The 27,726-nt window shown below is 42.2% G+C and overlaps 2 protein-coding genes across 2 annotated transcripts in view; one reads left to right on the top strand and one right to left on the bottom strand.

Annotated features, from left to right (window-relative positions):
- Positions 1 to 2,170: 2,170 nt before the first annotated feature.
- Positions 2,171 to 16,826, bottom strand: HSDL1 (hydroxysteroid dehydrogenase like 1). Its single transcript, XM_015406107.1, has 5 exons — positions 16,706 to 16,826; positions 12,520 to 12,752; positions 8,109 to 8,554; positions 5,017 to 5,244; positions 2,171 to 2,768 (listed from the first exon to the last, which is right to left on the bottom strand). Exons 2-5 carry the CDS (start codon positions 12,737 to 12,739, stop codon positions 2,667 to 2,669), a joined length of 996 nt encoding a protein of 331 aa, XP_015261593.1. The 5' UTR covers positions 12,740 to 12,752; positions 16,706 to 16,826; the 3' UTR covers positions 2,171 to 2,666.
- A 4,390-nt stretch (positions 16,827 to 21,216) lies between these two features.
- Positions 21,217 to 27,726, top strand: part of DNAAF1 (dynein, axonemal, assembly factor 1) — a 13,428-nt gene continuing 6,918 nt past the window's right edge. The window contains exons 1-4 of the mRNA XM_015406102.1: positions 21,217 to 21,270; positions 23,441 to 23,564; positions 23,873 to 23,964; positions 25,063 to 25,284. Of these exons, the coding sequence (XP_015261588.1) occupies positions 23,560 to 23,564; positions 23,873 to 23,964; positions 25,063 to 25,284 (319 nt within the window). The 5' untranslated portion in view covers positions 21,217 to 21,270; positions 23,441 to 23,559. The remainder of the gene's footprint in view (positions 21,271 to 23,440; positions 23,565 to 23,872; positions 23,965 to 25,062; positions 25,285 to 27,726) is intronic.

Raw genomic sequence — 27,726 nt, 5'->3', positions numbered from 1 at the left:
TCATTTAATTCAATTTTTTCTAACTACAGTTGGTCATAATCTAATAAACTGTGAACCCCAAACATTGTTAAATTGGTTTTAGTGGCACTTATGTTCCAGTAAAAAGGCTTACAATTACAGCTAGCACTTAAAAACCCATAAGGCCTTAAAAAGATTGAATCAGTCTTGCCTTCATAAGAAACTAAACTTAGTCTCATTTAGTTATTTGCCATCAATTCAGCTTTCATACATTATTTTGCAGCCTTTGTAGAAAGGAGCATCAAACCCTTTTCTCCTCCTTGTGGTAGGTCTACAGGGAGGAGAAACAGAAATGCAAACTGCTCAATGTGTATAGCATTTGTTACCAAGAAAGTTTTCAAGAGAAAATTACTAGTACATCCTTTGCCATATTTCAGTTTAACCCTGAAGACTGCTGCTAAAACGATTGGGGGGTGGGGGAACTCCAACCCCAAGGGCAGTAAAAATCACAACTAGCAGGAGACACAAGATCCATTGAGTCTGGATCAACCATCTCTTGGCTCCTCCTTGTTCTTAATACACCAGTGAGCAGTCACCCTTCATAGCAGGAAGGAAGAGAAAGAAGGAATGCAAAGGACTTCATCCTGCTCAGTTTTAGGGGATTATTTTATAAACCTTATTAGTAATCAGGTTTCAGAAACAAAGGGGGAAAAACTATGTGAAATATAATTAAGTAAACCACCATATGTATTGATGGCATTGTAAAAATAAATGCCACATGCACTCGCTGGCACCTGTTATCCAACACCATTCTCTGACAAATCACAAAGCTTATTTGTTTTCCTTTTGGGGAGTGGGGCTTGTTAAAATTTTCTAAGTGTGACTTTCTATCATTGCAATTATTTGGGGGGGACCTCCTCTAGGTCTCTAGAATTGAAACCTGAGTGGACAGGAGAATGCATCTGCTCCCGGGCATGCTAGAGAAGATACATCGTCCTACCCACTCAGATCTAAATATATAAAAATGTGAATTCACAAAACACTAAGGCACCAGGCAGAGAATGGCCATACACTGATGCAGAGATGCACTATACATTGTTGACAACTATGTTCGTGCACAAGTCAGGTCTGGGTTCTCCCTATTCAACTCGCATTCCCCACAGCCAGATGATACAGCCTGGTAATGGCACAAGAAGTGCCCTGCTGGGGCCATTTTGGGTGAGGGAAACACTGCACTGTGATCCCAATCCAAATAAGGCCCTGCAGCATTTGGTGAAACAAGTTCCCCGCAGCTGCCACCTTGCCATAAGGAATGAGTGCAAACACAAATCATGTAGTTGGGCCTGATAGTAGTAGAATAGTTGGGCCTGATAGTAGTAGAATAGAATGGTTCTATCAGGTCGGGGTGCAAAAACATATTATGTAGTTGGGCTTTACATGGCAGAGGTTTCAAATCTTGCTAAGCCCGTGGGCACTTCTGGAATTGTAAAAATGCAAGTGGGCACTACTTTAAAATGGCTGCCATGGGGAGATGGGCCACTGAGAAAACACTGATGAGTAGCAAACCAAGCATCTTCTTATGATGGAGACAGCTGTTTTTGAACTGGTTTCACCTCTGTGGACACAAAGGCACTGCCTTCTGGGTTCTTCTAAAGTATCCCTGATGAAAGTAGGTGGAGAAAAGCTAGGGATGGCAAATGGTTACCGGGAAACACATCAGCAGGCACCATATGTTGGGGATAAATTGACCCAGCAATAATCTTTTAGCAGTGGAATGAGTCATCCAGTGATCCCTGCTAAGAGAATTTGGTTCAGGCAAGTATGACTAAGTTTTCATCTGTGAAATATCAGAAGGTATGACTATCACTCTCTATATAAGAATCACAAACACTTTTTTTGCACACTCAATGAGACAGTTCAATATTTCAGCACTTCCAACAGGCTGCATACAAACCACAAATCTACAGACACATCAAAGATGACTAACGGAATATTTCTAGACAGAGAGGAATCCTAACTTGATATGGAAAAAAGGAATTATTTTCATCTGAAGCCTCACAGCTCTGTCATCCTGACATTACAAAACGCACAGCTCAAGCAATTCACTAAAAATGAAATTTCACCACATAAACTAAAAATACATTCCTTCCCACTTTAAAAAAAAAAAAAACAGCTTCAGATGTTTTTGTAACACTACATCCACTGTCCCAGTTAAAACATAAGAATCTCTGCAAAGAAATGCAGGATAGTAATAAATCTAGTACACCACATTCAAATGGTTGGACAGAATTTTGGTACTGAACAGGCTCTTCACAACACAACTTTCCATGGCCTGCAACTCTCACAGACACACTCCCTGAAGCAGCATCTGTAGTTTCCTTCATCCAGCTTCCAAAGTGTTTCTTCACTTCTGACCCATACTGGGACAAGAACCAGTTAGTATTTAACCGAAACTGAAGGCCTTTACATTGTAGAATGAAAACTTGAAAACAGGCTACCTGATCTGAACAGGTTTCTTCACCCCTTGCCTGTTCAATTAGAGTGGATCCTGAAAACAAAAATAAAAGCAGGACTGGCAGTCTTTTGAAACCTTCATGACAGATATCATTTCTTGAGCAGGTGAGAGAGAATCCCACTCAGAGAGTGGAGTTCTGGATCAATAGTTAACAGCAGGCTTCTAGGTGTTGGCTTTCCTCCAGGGTACATTCTTAATGTGGTCCTTGCAAAGTGGCTTCTAGGCGCAAAGTGTTGTTCATTCGATATGTTCCCCAGGCCCACAACCATTCTGGTATGTATTGTCCCAAGAGAAACTACAAGAGACGAAAGGCAAGTTAGAATTAAGAGCTCACTTCAAACAGTGAATCACCCACTCCTTTCTTCCACTCCCCCCCTCCAAACATCATACGTAGGATGACTTAATTATTTCAGCAGAGAAGACTAACTATAGAACTGGGCAGGGGGTGGGGAAGGGAATAGGCCAGTTTTAGGTGAGGAGCTGGTACAGACAATCATCTTTTGACATTTACAGTGCTTAAACAAGTATACAACCAAGAGTTGGGGGATCCTGGTTGCTGCCTTCATGGATTTGAAGACGGCTTTTGATACCGTACTCCATGCCCGATTGTGACACAAACTAAAACTAACATCTATTGACAAGAGACCGCTGGCTTTGATTGAAATTCTGAATTATAATCCCACTACATAATTCCTCTATGGGTTAGACAGACCTACAGCAGGGAGTGCATCAAGGGTGTGTGCTGGCCCTTTTATTAATTTACATATCAACAATATGATTTCTGCTGTCTCTACCCAGGACTGTTATTTTCCATCCATTGACTAAGGCTAAAGTTTCTGTCCTACTTTTTGCTAATGATGCAGTTCTCCTATCAAGAACACAACCAGGATTGTCCTCTCCGATAAAGGCTTTTGTCTCTTACTGTCTTAGAAGAATGTCTGACAGTTAACTATCAAAAATCAAAAATCATTGGTTTGGGGGGAGGGGGGGAATCTCATTTGACCAAAGTTTAACTGGGTCAGTGCAAACTGCTCATGTTAAAAGATTAGCTACAGTGGTATTATCTGTCATTTCTGGGACTCAAATATTATCTGTCATTTCTGGGACTTAGTGTATCCCAGCCACCATCAAACTGTTTAATGCCAAAATGGCTGCACAAAGTTTATATGGGGCTGGTATCTGCATCAACAAAATAGGGGACTCCTTGGATTCAATTCTTCTTAAATTCCTACATGCCATCTGTGGAATTCTGAATTGTGTAGCAGGAGTAATCCTCAGAGCTGAATTGGGACAACCATCTCTTGAAGCTCGGCCTTGGCTAAAGGCCTTTCCCCTTCAAATTAAAATTACACACTCGGATATCCAAGAAGGCTACCTCGGCTTAGTCAGAGAGGACTCTTTATGTTTGCCACTGGAATAAACCTGGCAAGCAACAACTACAGCTCCTCGGTCTTTCCTTGGACTCCCTTTGTGCAGTTACCAGACCGGAAGCCATAAAATAGATTATGAAATGTCTTTTTAAGTACGATTATAACAGTATAATCTGTAGAGCATGACGTATTTGTTCTACTCAATTTGTTGGTATTCTTCTACCTGGAAAGCTTCCCAATTACTGCTTATATTTGACTGTTCCTCACTATAGGCGTGCCTTTATGTTGGTGCACCTTAATGCCTTACCATCTAGAGTTCTGCAAAGGATACCATACTCTAATAGATAGATTCAGGTAGTTTGAACAAAGTTTGAGACCTGTGTCATCTTTAAGACCAACAGAGTTTTATTCAAGGTATAAGCTTTCGGGTGCACGCACACTTCTTCAGATACAATTAAATGGAAGTTACCAGTCCATACATATGGATGAGCAGTAAATTAGCATACAACATAATAAACATCTTCATTATGTTGTATGCTAATTTACTGCTCATCCATATGTATGGACTGGTAACTTCCATTTTATTGTATCTGAAGAAGTGTGCATGCACCCGAAAGCTTATACCTTGAAAAAAACTCTGGTAGTCTTAAAGGTGCCACTATACTCTGATAGCCTGTATCCCGTGACCTTTGAATGAAATTACTTTTCTGAGCCTGGAAATCTCTTAATTCTTCCTTTGCAATCACATGATGACATTATACCTCTTTTATTAGAAGATAATAAAATAATTATTATTTATTTATAAGATAATAGCAGACCTATTACTTTTAGCTGTGAAATTTTATGTACCTGTGATAGATTTTTGTAGGTGTTCAAATGGGGTCTAGCTTTTCCGATACATGAGTAATCTGCTTAAAATTAATAAATTAAGAAGCAGTATGAGGTAGATTACGTCTGCAAAGAAGACTAACTGTAGAAATGGGCAGGGTGTGGGGAAGACAGATTATGACTAATGAGACTAAACTAAATGGGCTGTTTGCTAACACTTAAAAGTGGACAAGATCCTGACTTGCTTGTGTTTCATAATCCGTCCAGGTTCTGCGGCACAATGATATTCTTGGAAAAGTCAAGAGGAAAAAACACAGTTCAAAATTAATGAATTAACAATATCACCAGGATTGTATGTAGCCAGTAGCCGGTGGTCCTTCTGGAGATCCCGAGAGTGGTCACAGCGTGATGTGCATACACTTCAGCGGAAGGCACTAAGAAATTTTTGGGGGTTAGTTCCTTGCTGAATTTTGTCATGTTGGTGGAAATGAAGAATGGAATTAAGCTCTGGACAAAGATGCCTTGAGGAGCATATTCATAATGAAGCGCTCTGCTGAAATGGTCCAGGTAGGCCTGCCAGGGATAAGAGCGGGCAGTTAGGATTCTCTGGTTTCTACACAGGATGGTAGCTAGGGCAGGGTCAGCAGCTATGTCCTCTCACCTAGTTGCATTCTTTCCCATCAACCAGAGTCAAGCTTTTGGCTTGACAGTTTCCATTTGAGTAATGGAAGGCTCTCCCCCAAAGTGACAATGCTTCAATTTCTCCCAGCTGACCCCCACCCCCCAGCTCTTTACAGCCACCATGCCCCCTCATACAAGGTGGATCTTTCAAGGTAACTCACCCTGAAGAAACCCCCTCTTTAACATACTATGATTCTGAGCATGGGAAGGTGCTAGAAGAGGTAAGCAAATTTTGAATTTAGAAAAACCTATTCTTACTGGTTGTATGTGGTTCTGGTACTCTGACTTGGATGGCCCAGGCTAGCCCGATCTCGACAGATCTTGGAAGCTAAGCAGGGTCAGGATAGGAAACTACCAAGGAAGTCCAGGATTGCTACACAGAGGCAGGAAATGGCAAACCACCTCTGTCTCTTGCCTTGAAAGCCCTAAGGAGTCGCCATAAGTTAGCTGTGACTCGCCGGCACTTTCCACCACCTCCATTACCGTCCTGATGCCAGCCATTCATATACACTGAAATACACCCTGTGGTTTGAGCTCAGTAACAGTGTTACACCAATGTCTTCTAGATACGAGAAAACCATTGGACTCTCTACGCATTCCTTTTCAGCCCCATTCAGCAGTAAAGGCTAGCTAAAGCCCTGTTTTTACATGGGCTACATGCAAAGCCCTGACCTGAATAGCCCAGGCTAGCCTGATCTCCAAAGCTGAGCACGGTCAGCCCTGATTCATACTTAGATGGGAGGCCACCCAAGGAAGACCAGGATTGCTATGCAGAGGCAGGCAACAGTAAACTACCTCTGAATGTCCCTTGCCTTGAAAACCCTATGGAGTTGCCATAAACCAGCTGTGACTTAATAGCACTTTTCATGGCCACATGTGAAGCACCAGTTCTAGCATCACAAACTACTGTCTCCCAACACAGTTTGTAAGATACTCAGGTTGGGGAACAAAGTGACATTGGACATAATTCTTTTGGGGGAGAGGCGGGCGCCTACTGCTGCTTCTGTGCATTGCCTGACCCTTTCTCCCACAGGCTGCTGAGCTCCAAAGGCAGGAGGGCAAGGCAGGTGTAAGAGATCCAGTCCCGCAAATTCTTACACGAGCAGTCAGCTCTGCCTCATGAATAACCCCAGCTCAAGCCACATAAACTCCAATTCCCCCTTTGTAAAAAAGAGCCAGAGCGGTATAGCTGTTACAGCATCTCACCAGTGTTCCTGCTAAAATGCGCTAGGTTGTGCTGGTGCACAAATTTTCAGCCCTTAGCGCACAAATTTTTGGCTCAGCGCAGGGTGACAAAATTGTCAGCTGGCTCTTTCCTCTCGCTGCCTCTTCCTCTGATGGCTGGCTCTTCCTTTCTACTTCTCCCCCCCCCGGCCTCATTTGTTCCCACCACAGAAAAGCATCATGTACTGCAAATGGTTCTCATCAATAATCACGAGGCAAAAACAATGTGACCAAAGTGCGGAAGCCCAGGGGCTCGCTGCAAAACAGCACTCATGAGATTGCCATCCTCCTATCAAAACAATTCATTTCCCAGACAACTCTGACTAATCACCTGGGCGTCCTTGCAGGGAAATGGCGGGCACCCTGGGGGGCTGGCCTTCTCCTGCATGTGAACTCAGCTGCCAGGAGACAGCAAAGGCACGAGTGAGTGCAGCGCCAGCCACACCATCACTCACCTGGACTGGCAAGCAGCGTGGACGTGTGTGAGAACACGCAGCCTCCAGTGAATAGGCGGGCAGTGGTGCAGGTGCGCATGAAGCAGGCAAAGGGCAATGCCAGCATTCCGCTGCAGGCCTCATGGTGGTTGGAAGATCAGTTGTGGCTAAAGGTGGAGAGGGAGGTCAGGAATGTAGGCAGGATGTGGCCTAGGGCTGTACTACCACAACCCAAAATCTCCATCCCAAAATTGGCAACCCTTGTCCTCACAAATAATATGCCAAACTTTGAGAAGTGGGAGATGGACAACTTCCACTGAAAGACAAACAGGCGGCCGGGGACACCCTGGAAGACTAACACAATTGAATGCTTAAAATCAAGGTTGCCAACTGCAGCTTTCAAAGTTCCTGGCAGTGGGAGGAATTTGGGGACAGGAGGGAGCTCAGTGGGGATGTGGGGCCACTGATGTTTCCCTCCCATGCTGCCATTTCCTCCAGAGGAAGCAATCTCTGTCATCTGCTGATCAGTTGTAATTCTTGGAGAATTCCAGGCTCCACCTGGAGGTTGGCAACCCTAGCTAGAATATATTATGTTGGTCTTTAAGGTGCTACTGTGTGCTATAAAAATGTTATGATAACAGTTATAAAAAGGTTATGTTAATAATCTTCCAAAAAAGTAATTTACGTGATACTCAAATCAGGCTTCCTCACAACTTTAATCCTAGTAGCTCTTTTGGCTCACGAAATAGAATTTTTGCTCACAACACTCTGCAGCTTAGAGGGAACACTACATCTAACTAGGATTTGGAAGTCCCAGGTTCAAATCCCCACTTCTGTCATGGAAGCTTATTGTCTGACCTTGGACCAGTCACATGCTGCCAACCTCACCTACCTCTCAGGGTTGTTTTGAGGAGGAGCTTATGTAAGCAGATGGGGTATAAATTAAGTGTATCACTATCCTCAGCCTTTCCACTATACTAGCTCAACACAGCATTTACCCCTAGAAACAGGAAAATCTCCATGGAGACACAACACCTACTTGCCGTTTAGGAAAACAGTTTTGAAAAAAACCCTCTACACTTGTAGTTTGAAATTCACCTTGGAGGCGGAATATGCCGTCATCAGAGGGGTTGGCTGGCAGCAAGACATCGAGGAAATGTTCACGATCGCCCCCTTCTTTCTCTCCACCATCCCTGGCAAGACCATATGTACCATCATAGTGGCTGCCCCAATATTGACATTGATGAGCTCCCAAATTTTATCCCAGGTCAGATTGGCGAAATAGTCTGGGTGAGTATAGAACACGCCAACGTTGTTCACTAAGATACCGATCTCTTTGTCCTCCAAGACGTTCTTGAGGGCAGGGTAGATCTCACTGCCTTTGTTGAAGTCCACCACGATGATGGCAGTCTCCACCTCGTAGGTATCGGCTATCTCTCGGGCAAGGGCCTCTAGCTTCTCCTGGTTCCGGCTAACTAAGATAATGTTAACCTTGCGGCTCGCCAGTTCTTTAGCGTAGTACTTGCCGATCCCTGAGGTACCACCTGCAACAGAGCAGAAGAACAATGAAACCCTGGCACTCCAATCCTAAATTTAGTTTGTTATAAGTCACTCCTATTGTTCTCAGCAGAATCTACTTTTAAGTAAATGTCTTAGGAGGGCAGATTCAGGCTCCATTCAGACATGGTGTGAAATTGTAGTTATAGTTCCTACGGTTACAGGCGGGAGGAGGAGGAGGATATTGGATTTATAACCCGCCCTTCACTACCCAAAGGAGTCTCAGAGTAGCTTACAATCCCTTTCCCTCCCCACAACAGACACCCTGTGAGGCAGGTGGGGCTGAGAGAGCTCTTTCGAGAACTGCTCGTGAAAGAACAGCTCTGAAAGAACTTGTGACTGACCCAAGGTCACACCAACAGCTGCATGTGGAAGAGTGGGGAATCCAACCCAGTTCTCCCAGATTAGGGTCCATGCTACTAACCAGTACACCAAACTGGCTCTCTATGGTCAACAAACTGGTTACTATAGTCGGTGTGATTTGTCTTCATGCAGGCAACTACACTACCTATGACGAGGAGGACAATCGAACCAGGATCTGAAGCTGATTTATAAAACACAGTTAGGGTGTGGTCAGACAGCATGCTGAGAGCGGGTTAAACTGCTCCGATTCTAACCGGATTATATTTGATCTGGATAATCGCGATCACACTTACCTCCCTTATCCTGCCTCACCGCGCAGTCACGTCACTCCCCGGCGTCTACACTACTGATGTGAGGGAGCGTGTGTCGGCGAGTTTTTAAAAATTTCTCAGTTTGCACATGCGCATAGGCGCCCTTCCATAGAAGGGGGGAGAAACTATCATGGCACATGCGCAGAACCACCAGGGCAAATCAATCCAACTCCTCCAACAAAAGACTTCTCTTTAAACGTTTGACCTGAAAATGGCCTCCGTGAGATTCCGAACTCAACTAAACGCTAAAACAAGTGACCGCTTAAATGTCGTTTTTCTAAACACGGTGGCAGAGCTCTGCCTATGTGCGTACCACCAACGCATTAAAAAATGGTGGGCGAAAAGCGGAAGCCTCGGACAGCTTTCAAGCGGGCAGGGGGTTTAAACCGGAAGTGGCTCGACACCGCAGGAGCAATCAGACGTCAGAAAAGTGCGGCTAGAACCGGAGAATTAGGAAAACACCACTTGGGGACCTGGTAACAAAATACTCTGTTGTAAAGGGGGTTTGAGCCGGAAAGCGACAGCTGGGGATGGTGTGCAGATGCTGGGTGTGTGAACGTGGATATAAAATCTGTTACTGAAGCGTGCCAAAAGCGGACTAAGCAGACTAAAGGGTGCGTTCAGATGCGCCATTTGATCTGGTGTCGTTACACTTCAGAAATGGATTTTATATGCACGATCACACAGTCAACATCTGCCTCCTGTCCCCAGCCGTTGGTTTCCGGCTCAAAACCATTTTAACCCAGAGTATTTTGTTACCAGGTCCCAAAGTGGTGTTTGCTCAGCTCTCCCGTTTAAACCCACATTTTCCCTCTGTGTGATCGCTCCTCCGCTGTCAAGCCACTTCCGGTTTAAACCCCCCTCCCCGCTCGAAAGCTGCCCAAGGCTTTCGCTTTCCCCCCACCATTTTTTTAATGCATTCGCGGTTTGTGCATAGGTGGAGCTCCGCCACCGCGTTTAGAAAACCGACATTTAAGCAGTCCCTTGTTTTAGCATTTAGATGAGTTCGGGATCTCACGGAGGCCATTTTCAGGTCAAACTTTTAAAGAGAAGTCTTTTGTTGGAGGAGTTGAATTGATTTGTCCTAGTGGTTCTGTGCATGCGCCATGATAGTCCCCCCCCCATTCTACGGAGGAGCACCTATGTGCATGCACAAACTGAGAAAAAAAATTTCAACCACTGATGCACGCTCCCACGCATCAATAGTGTAGACACCGGGGAGCGACGTGACCGCGCGGTGAGGCGGGATAAAGGAGGTGTGATCGTGATTATCCAGATCAAATATTATCCAGTTAGAACCGGAGCAATTTAACCCGCTCTCAGCACGCCGTCTGACCGCACCCTTAGTCTGAAGTATAGTTTTGTGTGATGTAAGACCTCAGACAGCCTAGCTTGATCCATGGCCATGCCCTCCCATGATGGGTCTGCCAGCTGAATCCCAGTTTCACAAATTAACCATAATTAAAATGAACTGTGGGTTTGCACAATTGCTGAGTTAAACCCTCAGTGCCTTAGTTCTATGCATTTTAATTTGGATATTATCAGTCTTGTCTCTTGACAAGCCAACCACATGAGTTATTAACTTAGGAATGAAAAGCTTGCACTGGATCACAAAACTATAATGGGCCACACAGGGCAGAGCCATCCATTTATCTCTTCATCAGGCCTATTTTCTCTCATGTCACAAGCCAGTCACAAGACTGAACCAAAAGAACAGCCTCTAGAGGTGCTGGATGAAAGTGCAGAAACAAGATCCAGGGAATGGAACAGCTAAGGAACTGGCCCATGAGTCCAGAGGCAGAAACGCGAACAGCTAGCAGCTGAGGAAATAGAAACACACAAGGATAGACAACGACTAGGTTTTCTGGTTTCGGCTCCTTGCCCAGCAGGCATGCACCGGCGAGCTCCATATGGTGCGGCCTGTTCTGCGGCAGCTAGGAGGGGATCCAGCTGTGCCGGTTCCCCCCTGGGGTCCCTGCAGAGGACCCCTCAGCTATGGGGCTTGAGTAGTGCCGCTCGCGAGGCACGATGCCAAGGGATTGAGGCACACTTTGCCCCAAAGGTCCTACTGCCGCAGCACCATCATGGTACCTAGAGGCGGGGGGCGTGGCTACGCGAGCGTCGATGGCAGATGCATAACGGCTCGCCTCCTCCACCCTACTCACTCCACGACGCATTAATTTCCTTCTATGAAGACTTTTTTGCCAGCAAACATCATGGGGAAAAATACAAACACGAGAGGGAAAAAAATATCCACGGCTCCAATATCGATGATAAAATTCTTTGCCAAAGAAGATGAGAGCTCTACAAAGGGCCGTGCTCCAATACAAGAGCCTAAAATGGCGGATGCCAACACTCTTGAGGACGACGGAACTGTTCTCTCCCGGTACGATTTTTTTACTACTATACAAAAATGAGAAGAAAACATTGCAGAGCAAGTTCATTAAGCCATAAAACCTCTAACAGAAGAACTGCAGTCAATAACTGAAACTCTATCCGAAGTCTCGCAAGCAGCGGAAACGGCTCTGGAGGGAGTCATAACGGCGCATCAAGAAATCCAAGAACTCCAAAAATCAGAGGACTGGACACGAACAAAAATCATGGCACTTGAAAATAAATTAAAAGAACAAAATTTGAAATTCAGAGGCCTACCGGAATCTGCGGAGGGTAAGTCGGAATTTAAGATTTTCTTGGCTAATTGGTTAGCAAAAACCTTAGAACTAGAGGAAGGCATAGCCCCTCTTATAGACATAGCGTATCGCCTCGGCCCCAACAATAAAAGAATGGAAAAATACCCTCGGGATGTTGTGGCTACCTTCCCGGACCTCCGTCTCCCGTGTCAACAGATTACTTCGGATTATTTTCATGTACTGAGTGGTTTACATTATTTGAAGAGAGTAATTGCCATAATATTGTTGTAATTATAAATTCCTTGTGACACTTTATATAAAAAGTATTTTGCCTAGAATTTTGATATTTCTGTACACAATTATTTTTGTTTTCTGAATTTGCACTCAGCTTTTCTCATCCTGGTACCAATGATTTACATTGCCAAGTTTTCTCCCAGCTAAAATAGCAGATTGCTTCCTTCGGAAGAACTTCAGTGTTCCCCAACTTTTTAAGGGAGGACCTTCTATGGAAACATTCTATGACATTAGACCAGTTCAGCCAATGACTGGGGTGGGTAATGAGCAACAGCTGATTATTACTTTAAAAGCTATGGTTGTATTTCAGGAAAGGGAAATGTGAATAAATCCTATCATTTTTATGTCTCTTACCTGTGACAACTGCCCATTGTCCATACAGCTTGACTAGATCAGCCTTCCTAACCAACCTAGGAATGAAATGCAACCTGACCAGGGTGTAAGTATCGTTCACAAAGGTGAAGCACATCTTGGCTGTATAAAGGGCTCCAATTAAAGCCAATGTCTCCATGTAACAATTGCAGGTCCGTCCAATATCTCTGAGTAGGAGAGAGAAGCTATCCACAGCAGCCATGGCAATCAGATGTCTGGGGGAAAAAATCACAAGAGATATTAGTGGGGATGAAAAGAATACACTGCAAGGGGTCTGCCGATACTGCCCTTCATGGCCACCATCTACAGAGATAGGAGCACAGGGAGGTTGCTGTCCCTACTGGAAGATGGAAAAGAGGCATTTCATTTTTAAAAGTCTGTTCATGAATTATGCAAGTGATCTCTCATGTGACAGGAATTAGGATAAAACAGGGTGGCATGATTGTAATGATTTCATGTTTAACTGTGTGTGTGTGGCTTTAAAAGTTTGGTTTGCATGGCTGTGATGATAATCTAGAGTGCTGGAATCAGGCAAGTGATATGATTGGTGAGTGACAGAGAGGGGGAGGGGTTTTGGAATGGATGCTGTGTGGAGGATTTGAATGTCTATCAAGAGGGTCAGTTAGAGATGACAGTTGATAAAGTCAGTGGAAGGGCAGTTAAGCTATGTATGAGAGAGAAGGAGAAGCTTCCCTGGGTGGGTTGTTAAGTTCTATGTCTTAGAGTTGAATAAGACAGTTGATAAGGAGTTGATTCTGAGGTCTGAAGGAGAGAAACAGTGAATTTACATGACCTTGAGTTTATGTTACAAAGTTACTTGAAACCTCCCGGGCAGTAAAGGAGAAGCTTGTGAGAGACACCAAGCAATTGTTCAAATCATTCCCAGTACTGTTTACATAGTTCTACCCTCGTATTTATGCTTTATTTAAATAAATTTTACTTCATTCAAGTATACCAGCTCTGGAAAGAATATTCCTCAGACCACATAGACCTTCATGAAAGCCTAGACCCTCGGTATACCTACCCAGTGATAGAAATATATAATTATAAAGGTTTGGAAAGCCTTATAAATTTCCTGGTGGCAGTCGGAATACCCAAAGTAAAATAAAAGGAACACTTTTAAAGTAGAACCAGACCTCCCCAGTTAAGGGGTCGTCACAATGATCATCTGGTTAAATTTCTTAGAATTCACATGTGACAATTAAACAACATGGTTGATGCAAACCCATTGACTGCAGCAAAAATTTCACAGCTCAACAGTGGAATCTGCAATACCAGCTGTCATGGAATAATCTTAGCAGAAAGGGATAAGTTAACTGATAAGGTCCAGAAATGGAAACCAGTGCACCAGTTGCAGTTTGGCATAGCATCATCTGTACAAGAGCCTAACAGTAGCCATACTGGATCAGGCCAAGAGCTCTTCTAGTTCAAGATCCAACTGAAGCCACAGAGAAGCCATAAGCAGAAAACAGCCCTCCAACTGTTCACTAGCATCTGACAATCGGAGGCCCATTCAGCCATCTTAGCTAACAGCCAACAATAGCTCTATCCTCCATAAATCTGTTCAACTCTCTTTTCAATCAGTCTAAGCCAGCGGCCATCACCATACCTCGTGGCAGAGAGTTTCACAAATCAGTTGCTAGTTGGGTGAAGTAGTACCTCCCTTTTGTAAGACAAGAAAGGCTGAGATCTGGACTCACTTCTGTTCCTGCTTGGTTGCAGGTATTTAGCCTGGCTGTAGCCATAGGCATTTCTAAGACGGGAGGAAGATGGGGAACATGTTTTTGCCAGCTAAGTGAAATCTGAGCTGAGCTTTTGTTCCCCTGTTACCCCATAATAATACACCAGCTCTATTTTCTCTGCTAAAACAAGACCAGGAGCCAATTTTAGAACAGCTCATGAATTGTTAATATCAAAAATTAGAATAAAGCTGAAGAAAAACATGAACGGTCATAATGCCAAAATACAATCTAAGCAACATTTCTGAACAGTTTAAAAACCATATAAACAGGTTTGCATTGTTAAGTTCAAGTGAATGTGAACCAGAAGAACTATGGGTTGAAACCAGAGATATTATCAAAGAAGAATGCACAAAGACTATTCCTGTAGCCAAAAGAAAAGAAAAGCCTAGATAGATAACTGATGAAACTCTTAAAATTGCTAAAGACAGATGAGAAGCAAAAGGTGACAGAAACAGAAGCAAAAGCCTAAATGCAGTGTTCCAGTGACTCACACATAGAGACAAAGAACTATTATAATGGCCAATGTAAACAAATAGAAGAGGACAACAAAAAAGGAAGAACAAGAAATCTACTCCACAAGGGCCAAGAAATCAAAGGGAAATTTAAATCATAGTTAGGCATGCTGAAAGATCAACACAGAAATACTTTAACTGAACAGGACAAAATAAAGAAAAGATGGGAAAAATACACTGAGGAACTGTACAAAAGAGATGAAGGGATGACAGATTCCTTCCAAGAAGCATTTTTGAAGAAGAAATTACTGTTTTTGAAAGTGAAATGAGAGCTGCACTGAGAGCAATTGGGAGAAACAAGTTACCAGGAGTAGATGGGATATTAATAGAGCTATTCCAAGCCTCAGAAACCTAGTCCATCAAAATTTTAACAAGATTATGCCAACAAATATGGAGAACAAAACAATGGCCCACAGACTGGAAATGCTCCATTTACATCTCAATTCCGAAAAAGGAGACATCAGACTGCAGCAGCTATCAGACCATCACATTAATTTCTCATGCAAGTAAAGTGATGCTCAAAATCTCACGACAAAGACTGTTACCATATATGGAACGAGAAATACCAAGTGTTCAAGATGGACTCACAAAAGGAAGAGATACTAGAGATCATATTACAAATTTACATTAGTTACTGGAGCATGAGAGAATTTCAGAAGAAAATCGGCTTGTGTTTCATAGACTGCAGCAAAGCTTTTCGACTGTGTGGATCATGAAAAGCTATTGTTGGCTTTAAAGGAAATGGGTGTGCCACAGCATTTGATTGTTTTGATGAGCAATCTATACTCCAGTCAAGAGGACATCAAGAAACAGAATGGTTTCCAATTGGTAAAGATGTCAGACAAGGATGACTTTTATCTCCCACTCTTTGTATGTCAAAAACATCATAAAGAAAGTTGGAAATGGTTTAGATGCAGGTGGAGTGAAAATGGGTGGAAGGAACATTAACAACTTGAGATGTGCAGATGACACCACACTACTGGCAGAAAACAGTGAAGACTTGAAACTACTATCAATGAAGGTAAAGCAGAAAGTGCCAAAGCAGAATTACAGCTGAATATTAAGAAGACAAAAGTCATGACTGAGAAATTACACAATTTTAAGGCTGATAATGAAGAAACAGAACTTGTTCCAGATTTTCTATTCCTTGGCTCCATCATCAGCCAAAAGGGAGATTGCAACCAAGAAGTCAGAAAGAGACTGAAACTAGAGAGGGCAGACATGAAGGAGCTAGAAAAGATCCTGAAGTATAAGGATGTTTCACTGGCGACCAAGATCAAGTTAATTCATGTATTCTTCATTACTATGTATGGGTATGAAAGCTGGACAGTTTAGAAATCTAACAAGAAGTAAAATTCCTTTGAAATGTAGTGTTGGAGAAAAGTGTTACAGATACCATGAACCACCAAAAAGACAAATAAATGGGTCTTCGACCAAATCAAGCCTGAATTGTTCCTAGAAGTTAACAATGGCTAAACTGAGGCTATCATACTTTGGTCACACCATGGGTAGACAAGGGTCACTAGAAAAGACAATAGTGCTAAGAAAAGTGGAAAGCAGCAGGAAAAGAGATGGATTGACTCAATTAAAAGAAGCCACAGCCCTCAGTCTGCAAGACCTGAGAATGGCTAACAATAGAATATTTTGGAGAACATTAATTCATAAGTCAGACACACACCAGTCTCAGTAAGTGCAATGAAGCTTGACTCTCAGGCATGCCTAGGATTTGAGCCTTGGATAACAAAATTAATACAAGCCATAAGCAGAGTTTTCTCCTGAAATGATTTGTCAAATTTAAATAATTAGCAACCCTTAGGAGGTAATACTACCGGATCAAGAGAGAAGCCATCATCAAATGCATGGCATTGTCAATTCCTCCTTTATGTGCCCCTGCTTTAAAAATTATATACTCACCACTGCTTTTCTTTCCAAAGCAAACAGGCAGCTACAAGCGTTTCCTGGCGTTCTTTATTCAGGTAGTCTTTTGCATCGGAATATAAATAACGAACACCTTGCAATGGTTTTTCATAGTCCGAGGCTGTCATTGGTTAAACCCAGGAAGGAAATCTTCTCTTTCTCCGCCCATCTCTGTAGTCGACAACCTCCAGCTCCGAGAAAAAACTTGGGAGTGGATTTTTGTTTTTCAAACGGGATGTAGTCGCTCGAACTGATCCGCCAAGACACAAAGATCCAAAATCCAGGTTTTCGGTTGCTGGCTTTAGACGGTCAGCCGTTCCAATATAGACTCCAGGGCCCTGAATCCCCTATTTTAAAAAAAATGGAAATAATATATTAAGGCCCCCCCATATGCAAGTATACCACTGGAACACGGCATAGCAAAAGCCAGTCTTTTACCTCGAATAATTTCCCACATATAAGTGTTTTTATATTAATGTCCTTAAAGGACTTGTAAGAAGCCAACCGCAGACTGAGCCGCAGCCACAATTCAATGCGATTAGAGCCCTTCTTCGGGGTTCCAAACGAAAGCTTAAGGAATGCCCATATGCGGGCCACGCAGGTGATTGTAGACCCTCGATCTAAAGCACAGCACACCATTTGCACATCAATGTAAAATAAAATGCAACACAAACAAGACGGATAAGTGAGCGAAATGCTTTTAATTGCTATAACTAACAGCACCACACTGACACACTCTCCTCCAAACGGAAATCGACCAGCATCCAAGACCCACATTTGTTACCTCCTCCAGTCTCTATGAAAGACGCCGCTCTATCTGTCGACGTCTCTACGGTGAAAGTCTCTCATAGATTTCACCTGGGACACCGAGAGTGGGAACTCCGATTTTTATACCGGAAGTGATTTAAAAAAGCCTCGCGACTGTGTCTCTTTGGGCTTCGGGTTACTTCAATCACTTCCTTTCGCCTTCCAAGGTGGCTTTTGCGCACGCGCTGGGAGGCCGATCCCGCCCCCCTCGGGACCTTGGTGGATGAGGCTTTAGCGCTCAGGGGAGGACTGGGTACCGTCAATAAAGTCTCGGTGAAGGGGCGGGGCTAAACTGCCCACAACCCTCGCGTGGTTCGGCCGTTCCGTCGTCATGGCAACGTGGGGACGCCGTTGGAAGGAGTCGTTGAAGCGAGCGGGTTTTGAAGGGGGGTGAAGCTGGTGGAGGGGAGGAGGCAGCTGAGGCTCCGAGGGGGTGCGAGGATGGCGCGCTGAGAAAGACACAGAGCGAGAGAAAAAAGACAAGCAGACACAGGGCGTAGGTATGGTTAAGACATCCTTCTAGAGAGGGGAGGCGCGCAAGAAAGGGGGTCGGTTTCCTCCACTTCAGTTATGCTGTATCTGACGGTATTCGTTGAAGGGAGGCAAAGGCGCTGCATCAACAAAACCGACACAAGCAAAAGTCGTGGGGCACCTGTTAAAAGAAGCTGAAGTACAAAATTGAACACATTTTTAGTGTCATCTCTACTAACTCTCACTGTGTACGGTATAACCTTACATCTATGTACAGGTGCATAATATTACAGTCTTATAGTGGCCGAAACTTTTATGAACTAGAGACCCGTTTACTCAGATGACAGCTTATCAATTTACTTAATTTTTTTTTAAAAAAAACAGCTGGGGTGTAATGGAACCTCAGCATCTTAACAGATGTGTTTATTTGTATCGCTGTTATTTTTAAAACAACCAGGAGTCTAGCGACACCCCAGAGTCTTACAGATCTGTTTATATAGGGAATTACTTTTCAGTAAAGCTCTCAAATGTGGCTCGTAACAACAAAATGTTTTTAATTATATTGTATGATTAAAATTAAAAAGCGGATTAGGAAGCAGCCCAGAAAATATAAATAACAGTAAACATGCTTAGTGCTTGTCTGGTCTTTTTACATTTTAATGTATAAATTAAACTGAGGAGCACCTTGAATCTCCAGAAACATAGTAACTTCTGTGCGCAGTCCCATTTCACTGCCTTAATGATAGGCACAAAACCAGGAAGTTCACCCTTAGGAGTCAAAACAACTAAAATTGTGTAGTATCTTAAAAAGACTAACAGAATTGTTGTGGAATAATTTTTTCCTAGCCAAAGACCATTTCAGATAGCTTGAACTGGCTCATGAAAGCTTATTTTATTTATTTATTTATGTATTTATTTATTTATTCATTCATTCATTTTGTACCCTGCCCTCCGTGCCTTCCCTGCCCAGGCAGGCTCAGGGTGGCTTACATAAAATCCCACATATAAATACAATTAAAACCAGACATAAAACAATCCTAAACAATTCAATTATCCATTCTCATAAAATGCTGGAACAGTGATCTAATAAAGTGCTGGAACAGTAGATCTCAAATGAGTAGTGCTATTATGCCACAATGTCTTTTAGTCTTCAAGGTACTACAAGAGTCTGTTATTCTGACTGCAATATACTAACCTGGCTGCCTCTCTGGAATCAGAAGAAGTGATATTTGTATACTACTTTTCGCCCATAATGTTCTCAAAGCAGTTCACAATAATAAACTACTACAATTAAAATAGGATGAATAAAAGCAGCAATTAATTTTAAACTACTAACTGCATATCACCTTTCAGCTCAAAGAAGCAGAACAAATACAGATCAAAGAAAGGATCATGGTACAACTTTCTTACACTTTGTCTACATAGGAACATTTGAAAATGCATCCTGTCCCTGAAGAACCTGGGCTGGGAGACGCCGTTGCAAAGGAGAGAAATGAGAAAGAGATTAATGACTGCAGTCATGCATACGTCCTGCCCAGCAACGAGGATAGCCTAATAAAAGCAGGTAGTTAATACCTTGAACATTTGCATTGATATAAGTGAATTTTGAACATATTTTGTAAATATGTTTCTATTTAAATCAGTGCTTACTTCTTGCTGATATTTGCTCACATATTTAAATCCAGTCTGAACTGGTTGAACCAGTGTGGTGTAGTCAACACTAGAGTGTCAGATCTGGGAGACTCCAGTTTCTAATCTTTCTACTATGGAAGCTTGGTGAGTGAATTTAGGCCAGTGGCACACTCTCAGCCTAACCTCAACCTGTTCTTGTCAGGGTAAAATGGAGGAAAGGAGAACAATGTAAGCTCCTTTGGGTCCCCACCAGTGTTCCCCCTAAGCTGAATTAGTGTGAGCTAGTTCACAGTTTTTTTAGCCTCTGGCTCACACATTTTTGTCTTAGCTCAGAAAGGATGGCTCTAGAGCAAACTAATTTATGCAGTAGCCAAATCATTCACTCACAACTTTAATGCCAGTGCTCACTGTGATGCCCTCTTATTTGGGGAGGTCTAGTTTTACTTTAAAAGTTCTTTATGTATTGCTCTCAGGGTACTCTCGCCGCCACCAGGAAAATTTAAGGCTTTCCACACCTTTATACTAATATATTTCTTCTTCTGGGTTGGTATTGTAGCCCGGGGTCTAGGCGTCTCGAGGAACTATGTGGTCCTGAGAAAGGATTTCTTTCAGAACTTGTATCTTGAAATAAAGTATATTTATTCAAATAACTTGTAAATAATATAGTAGTACGAGGTAACTGGTACTGTGAATATTCTTAACTCTTGCTTTATGTCTCACATAAGGTCTGCTCTTTGGCTGACAGGAATCTGAGCATGTCACTCTGTAACAAATATTTCCTTATGCCATATATGGTTACTGTTTCTTTATGCTTTAACTTTCCATAACACACAAAAGTCTTCTCTCTCATCAGACTTTAAAATGAACAGACTGTTTAACTCCTTTACTACATAGAACCAAATCTTTCCCACACAGGGATTGAGTCTCCTTCACTCAGAGACAGCACTTAACTTAACTCTCTCTCATACCATACTTTTACAGACTCCCTCACTGTCTTCATCAACTGTCATACCTAACAGTCACACCTGAAAGACATTCAAATCATCCACACAGCATCCATTCCAAAACCCCTCCCCCTCTCTGTCACTCACCAATCACACAACTTGCCTGTTTCAGCATTCTAGATTGTCCCACACAGCCATGCCAACCAACTTTTAAACACACACACACACAGTAAAACATGGAATCGTTACACTCACAAAGTAGAATTTTTGCTCACAAGACTCCACAGCTTAGAGGGAGCATTGGTCCCCACTAGGGATAAATGAATCAAATAAACTCCCCCTTCATAGTTTGGATGCTACTTGTTCTGTGGCTGTCATAATCTAAGAAAAGCTACAGTGGGAAAGGATACTTTATGCTAGAGAAGCCCCATGAGATTCCACTGGTAAAGCTAAATCTAAAAGCACCCCATAACACACTGCAGATTTGCTCTGTGCACCCCACCCTCAGTGGTGAGGAGGGTAACGGGGTCTTCTTTATTGTGCCTTACACAATTAAACATCTACCAAGCCCATTCCCTTCTCTCTCAATTCTAGAACCACACCTGACAGAAGGCGAACGGGGGACCAAGAAAGAAATGGTGGATGACACAAACCCGGAGCAATATAAGTGGGAGAGTATTAGGAAAGACTATGGCACTGGAGAACCAGGTAAGTGCAAGGGCATATTATAACAAATACAAATACAATACCTTTATTGGCATAAAATATCAAATACACATGCAGCATAGAGCCTCAAGATAGGCTGGAGGGGTATCACATTCCGAATTGCCTTAATATGAGCCTCTCCTCCTAGATACCTCATAAAAGAAATTTGCTACAGGATCCAGAATTTCTATGTTATGCGAAGACAATAAAGAACTAATTTTATGCTCATCAGATTGGCCCAAAAGGGGGTCCAACACAGGTTCAATATAAACAACACGGATGTCATAGTGGAATTTACAGTATGTGTCCAATGGATTCGATTTCCCCCATCCCACAGGGGCACAATCTATCTTTATAGGGAATTTTGTTGAACCTTCCCGATAGAACAGCTGAGGGAAGTACGTCGAACCGTGCTAGCATGAAAGCCCTACGAAGATGGGGCTGAATCAGTCTTGCCAGGTATCCTGAGGAAATATGGCTAAAAGAAAGTCCCATACTCACGGGAGAGCAATGTCTGTGCGCAAGTCTTCTCAGATCTTGCACCTCTATATCGAGGAGTCTTTGTTTGAGTAAGGCGAAAGCCTTCTGCTCAGACAAAAGTACCAAGTCATCAAAACTAAAGCCGATTATAGAAATTTTTTTTCTCTATATTAATCAACCAAGTCGATAGATGGGATTCAGTTAACATGTGCACCACAAGACTGTTTGGGCCAGATCTAAAATGAAGGCGCAGCCAAAATTTGAAGGTTATGGTCCATGCCATCGTAATTAACCGTCTTTGGGTTGTCTCCAGGCACATAGCTGCATATGGTACGCAAGCTGGTAGCCCCAAGATTTTCTTCAGGAACTTAGATTGAACACGTTCTACAGCTTCATTACAAGCTGAGATCCAAATTGGGATACCATAAAGCAGTTTGGCGGGTATTTTATGGTTAAATACTTTAAGAGCAGTGGGAATATATTGATGTCCTTTGGTGTAAAAGAAATGGGCAATAGCAAGGGCGTTGTTAGTTGATGACTTAACTGCTTCTTTAATATGTGTAGCCCAGGTTAGTATAATTGAAATAGATGCCCAGGTATCTATGGCTTTTGACTTGTTCAATTTTTTTCCCCTGAATAACCCACTTAATGGGCTTCCAACTTTTCTCAAACACAATGATTTTGGATTTATCGAAGTTCGGGCCATACCACCCTGAACACGCCCGATCTCGTCTGATCTCGGAAGCTAAGCAGGGTCGGGCCTGGTTAGCATATTATAACAATATACTCCCATTTGGAACTAGGGATCTATTTGCCATTTTAATTTCCCAGTATAATTTTATTAAGTCAAGTTATTAGGCACCTAGAGGTTTGTTCTTGTGCTTGGCTTGCCAGGATATTCAGGAGTAGGTAATATAGTAGGTATGTAGTTGGATGGATTAGGAAAATGTTGGGAATGAAGATTTTCCATTCCCATGCTTTTGTAACTGTAATATGCAACTTCGTGGTTATATAATATTGGCACTGTTGGTGGGTGGTTTTTTCCCATCACTGACCCTGCTTCTGTGCTTTAACAATGGCCCAATATGCAGGCATGTAGTAGGTGCTTTTAAGAGCATGAGAATGGTTTGCCGGATCTGTCCAAAAATATCTTTAGTCCAGTATCCTGTACAAACCCTACCCCCAGCTAGGATTCTAGATGGTTTTCTGTACTGCAGGGAGAAATGGCTGGGGTGGGAAGCCTGTAAGGGGAAACATTTTGCTTGGAGGAAAGGGATACGTTCTGCTGTACTGGAAATAGCATTTTCCACTTTAATGGGCATCGTGCCACCACTGGGTTTTCAGGATTAGGCCCAACCCCCCTGTAAATATTTTTATGTTTCTCACTTTTGTTTAATACTTTTAGAATGATGCTAGCAAAAGTCAGGCACAAAACCAGCGCTGTCTGACAAATGTTCAGCATATCCACATTTGTGGCTTTCTGCTCAGCAGCCAGTATACAAGGAAGTGCTTGAATAATTCTGTGCAGCAAAATTTTAGACTTTTTCTTTTCAAACCAAGCTTCTGTGTCACAATACTACTTAGACCCAAGTCGGAATTTTAATTTCTTTGTTCAACTGGATTTCTTAGATCTGTACATATGAGACAAATGTTGCCATGTGTTTGTTTTCATATAAACATATAATTGTTCAAGCACAAGAGAAAGGAGGCAGCTCAGTGACCGACATACAACAAAATAAAGAGAAAGTAGATGGTAATTATAAACCAGTGACTGACTCATCCAGCAAAAAATCAGAACTGAAACAAGATGGAATGAGGTAAGTTAAGTTTCTAACAGTATTCTGTACAAGCTTGTGTGGGTAAGACAAGCAAAATATTCTCTTAGCAATATAATAAAGTGTTCAAGAGCATTCTCCCTTACTCTCCTTCTCTGGCCCTTCCCTTGCTGGTATTAACCATAGTGCAGTGTTATGTCTGCAGTCGTAAACCAGGCTTAGCTTTAGGTGCGATGCTTGCTAATTAATTACTTTGTAGCAAAGATGAAGGCTGTTTACAGAAAGCTTCTAGAATGTATATTTTAACTAAGTCTTTTTCAGTGGCTCATGCTTCCTGTTAATTTTTTTAGAATGACCAAAAAGCTACTGAGGGATCTCTGCAAACAACACAAGTTATACATGACCCCAGACTTGAACGACACCCTCTATCTCCATTACAAAGGTAACAGTCGACTGTTACAGGCTACAGTGCAGCTAAGTAATATATATGTAACGTATGATAATGTAGACAGATAACTGGGGGTTGTTAAAGGAGCAAATTGAAACACAGAAACATTTGTTTTATTTTGTAAATTACATGCCACTTCTCCATCCTACAGGACATTCAAAGCTGCTTACAAATATAAAAAATAAACCAATATAAAGCACAAAAACAGGATCCTTTAATAATTTATTAAATCCATATTTCAGAAAGAAGTACACGCTAGACTCCCCTCGGGTTAGTATAAGCTAAGAATTGCTTTTATGGATAATATTCATTTAGTCCAGCACTGTTACTGTGGCTAACCAGCTGTCTCTGGAAGCAAACAAACAAGATGTAAAAGTGATGCTGCTCATTGGTTGATTGTCCACAGACCATACCAGGTTTTTTGGTGCTCATGTGCCCAATCTTGCAGGTGTATTGAATTTTGTGACTTTTGAGTTTACAATTTGCTATCAATTTTGCAAGTAAAAATCCAAGGCCCCAAGCCAACAAAAGTTAGTCGTGAGTAGTAGCCTGATCCTCCCCATCCTCACTCAAAACGAGCTTCTTCCCCAAGCAACTATGCATAGGACTGCAGCTTCTGTCTCACTGAAGCTATTTGAACAAGTGGTACATGACTAGTTTGCATTCAGTAGGGCATAAAGTAGAGTCAGTGGGGATATAGACATAGCTAACTGGCTGGACTGGGGCCAGTATGTCCTGACTGGGCAAAGGGGTCAGTGCAAACAGCCTGTTACTCAAGAAGTAAGCGCTGCCAGTAGAAATCCAGCTAAGAAACCCACCACAGGGGAAGGGAAACAGTGTTCTCTCTCCCACTGTTCTTCTACAGCCACTCTGCACGGTGCAGTAATGTTGCTAAAATTGAGTCTGTGCTGGTCGGTCTGAAATGCAAGACTCTGGTAGTCTTGCATTTCAGACCCTGACCAGCACAGACTCAATTTTAGTACAGTATGAGTACAATCTCATACCTTGCTTTGCTGCAGTATAGGTGTGCCACCAGGATGTCTACTTAGGTCTTCTCTCGATTTCACGTCTTTATTATTTGTCCCCCTCTAGGATTTGACCGTTTGGAGAATCTGGAAGAATATACTGGACTGAAGTGCCTGTGGCTGGAATGTAATGGCCTGACAAAGATTGAGAACTTGGATGCGCAGAAAGACTTGCGTTGCCTTTATCTGCAGCTCAATTTGATTCATAAAATGGAGAACCTGGAACCAATGCAAAAGCTGGATTCTCTCAACCTCAGCAACAATTACGTCAAGACCATTGAGAACATCTGTAAGGATCTCAGCCTTCAGTGAATTGTTTCAGAAATGTATTTGGGTGCTCATGTGTTAAAATACAGGGAGAAAAAATTCCATAGCAATTTTTGAATGACCTCTGGTGAAGGCAAGGTTAACATTCATAAATTTAGAAAGAAGGATAATGTAGTCTTCGTAAGAGTATTACGAAGCTGATCTCTGCAGTCGTATACTGGGAAACACTGAAATTCTTTAAGCAGCTTCTTCAACTAGTCAGATGTATAATAGGATTATTTTCCCTAGTAACTTGCCATGAAACTTACCAGGCAACCTTGAACCAGTTATTTTCTCTCAACCTAACCTGCCTTACAGGGTTGTTGTGAGGATTAAATGGAGCAGGAAGAACACAGAATTGCTGTCATGAGCTCCTTGGAGGAAGAACAGGATAAAAATACAGTAAATAGTAAAAGTTTCCCCGTTATGAAATTTATACCATTCTTTCTTGCATAGTTTCACCTGATGCACTGCATTGTTGTCACCAGATGTAACATACGATATATACTCGCCTTTAACTAACTTTAGCTCCACTGATTTCAGTTTTATGCACATAGGACTAGGTTTGGAATTTTACTTCTCCAAACAGCTTCTTCTCATGGTGACTGCTCAGAGGATTGTTTGCTCCTCTGCCGTTTGATCTAAGGCCTGTGCATCATTACACCAAGTCTTTGCAATGTGCTCCTGGAGACAATTTGGAGAAAATCTTGATTGATCGAATCTGGGAGCTTCATATACCACATGCTCTCTGAGCTCAATGTGTCTATGTTGCCCTCCACTGCTGCATTTCAATAGATTAAAAACAGGATGTTAGAAATTGAGCCCCAGAGGTTATACAGTTTAGTCAATAAAATCTGCTCCCCTTTGAGTTTCAAAATACCTCTTACCACAGGGAAGATGGCCTCATATTTATCTTCCCTGCAGGTTGCACAAAACATAGAGTGTTTACTCTGGCCAGATGTAATGTTATGCTTTTAGCCATTCTACATGGCAGATTTAACAAGATATCTCATTCAGCCAGACATTGCCCTTGCAAACAAAAACGTGTTGCATCAATTACGTTCTTTTGCATTGTCACCTGTATGTGGATCTAAGGTATATATATTTACATTCTACTTTAAGCAGTATGATGGACTGTTCTGGTGCACTCAAGATACACAGACTTCTGAATGACTTCTCCTCTGATATCAGTGAGAAGGTGGCAAAGTTTCTCCACTCTGCTTTAAAGCTGCGCCAAAGGATTCTAGAGACATAATTTTTTTATACAGATGTACCTGTGGGTCGTGTTTTTATTTTGCTCTTAAATTATATATTCTGTACCAACAACTTATGCCAATAAAGGCTAACTTGAACTTGACTGTTTTAGGAGTCCAGTGGCACCTTTAAGGTCTTAAAGGTGCCACTGGACTCTAAATTTGTTCTACTGCTTCAGGCCAACATGGCTGACCACCCGGAACTATTCTTAGGAAGATGTGCAAAGCTGTCCTCATCTATAGGGCTTTTAGATGAAGCTTTGTTTGTGAATAATTCTGAGGACGTCCATGAAGTGGAAAAGGAATTATTATTACCAGGACCTTGCCTGTATTGCTGTGGTTGATTTCTGATTTGGTGGTGGGGGGGTTTCATTGTTCATTTGTAATTTGTTTGCCATGGCAAATATTTAAAGAAAAGCAGAATACATACATTTTCTTTTTCTTTTCTTTTTTAAATCCCCGTAGGGATATTTTTTATTTTGCATATACTACAAACTACAAAGAAATATAGGGGAGGGACTACAACTAGGGATAAAGAAAAGCAAACCACGCTAGACTAAAACCCCAAGAGAAGGAGATCTTTTCACTGTTAGTAAATATGTTAGTACCATTAGTTTTATTATCACAATATACTTATTGAGTTCTTGCTTATAACAATTCGCTTCTTGTATGTTATTTTGTTGTTATGAGAGAACTCTCTGATCATATTCTTTGCTTCAAAAGGCCATTTTCCAAGTCCTTCTGCCTTTACTTCGGCTTTCTGTCTCTAAAATCGTATACCACTCTGGCAGGTCCTGCACCCTTTTCTGCCACAGAATCCTCTTCCGTTCCCAAGGTAGCAGAGACACTCTACTTCGATTCTCCTTCTTTAGACTCATAATCTGTCCCCAGCTGACGTTTCAAAAATTCTTTAGCTTTAAAAGTGGAGTCTATCTTCTCCCTTCTATCGTTGATCTTAAAGATGACACCTTCCGGAACCGCCCATCTGTACGATATTCCATTAGTTTGAAGAAAAGAAATTAATTCCTTGTAATTTTTCCTCTTTTGTCTAATTTCAAATGGAATGTCCTTTAAAGTTTTAATGGTTACATTTCCCATTTTCAGTGGAGTTGCTGATGTTGCTTTTAAAATGGCATCTCTGATTTGTCTTCTTGAAAACTTGACCACTATTT

This window comes from Gekko japonicus, unplaced genomic scaffold, assembly GCF_001447785.1.
Source record: "Gekko japonicus isolate JY-2015 unplaced genomic scaffold, Gekko_japonicus_V1.1 scaffold757, whole genome shotgun sequence".
NCBI classification, from domain to species: domain Eukaryota; kingdom Metazoa; phylum Chordata; class Lepidosauria; order Squamata; family Gekkonidae; genus Gekko; species Gekko japonicus.
This window is presented reverse-complemented; position numbering and strand designations above follow the sequence as displayed.

Coding starts and splice junctions, on each gene's coding strand:
- HSDL1 (XM_015406107.1), bottom strand. CDS start 12,739: ATGGCTGCTGTGGATAGCTTCTCTCTCCTACTCAGAGATATTGGACGG. Junction 5,245..8,108: donor CGGCATATTCCGCCTCCAAG/GTGAATTTCAAA, acceptor TATCCCTGGCAG/GCCTACCTGGACCATTTCAG. Junction 2,769..5,016: donor ACTGGCTACATACAATCCTG/GTGATATTGTTA, acceptor CGTCTCTTGTAG/TTTCTCTTGGGACAATACAT.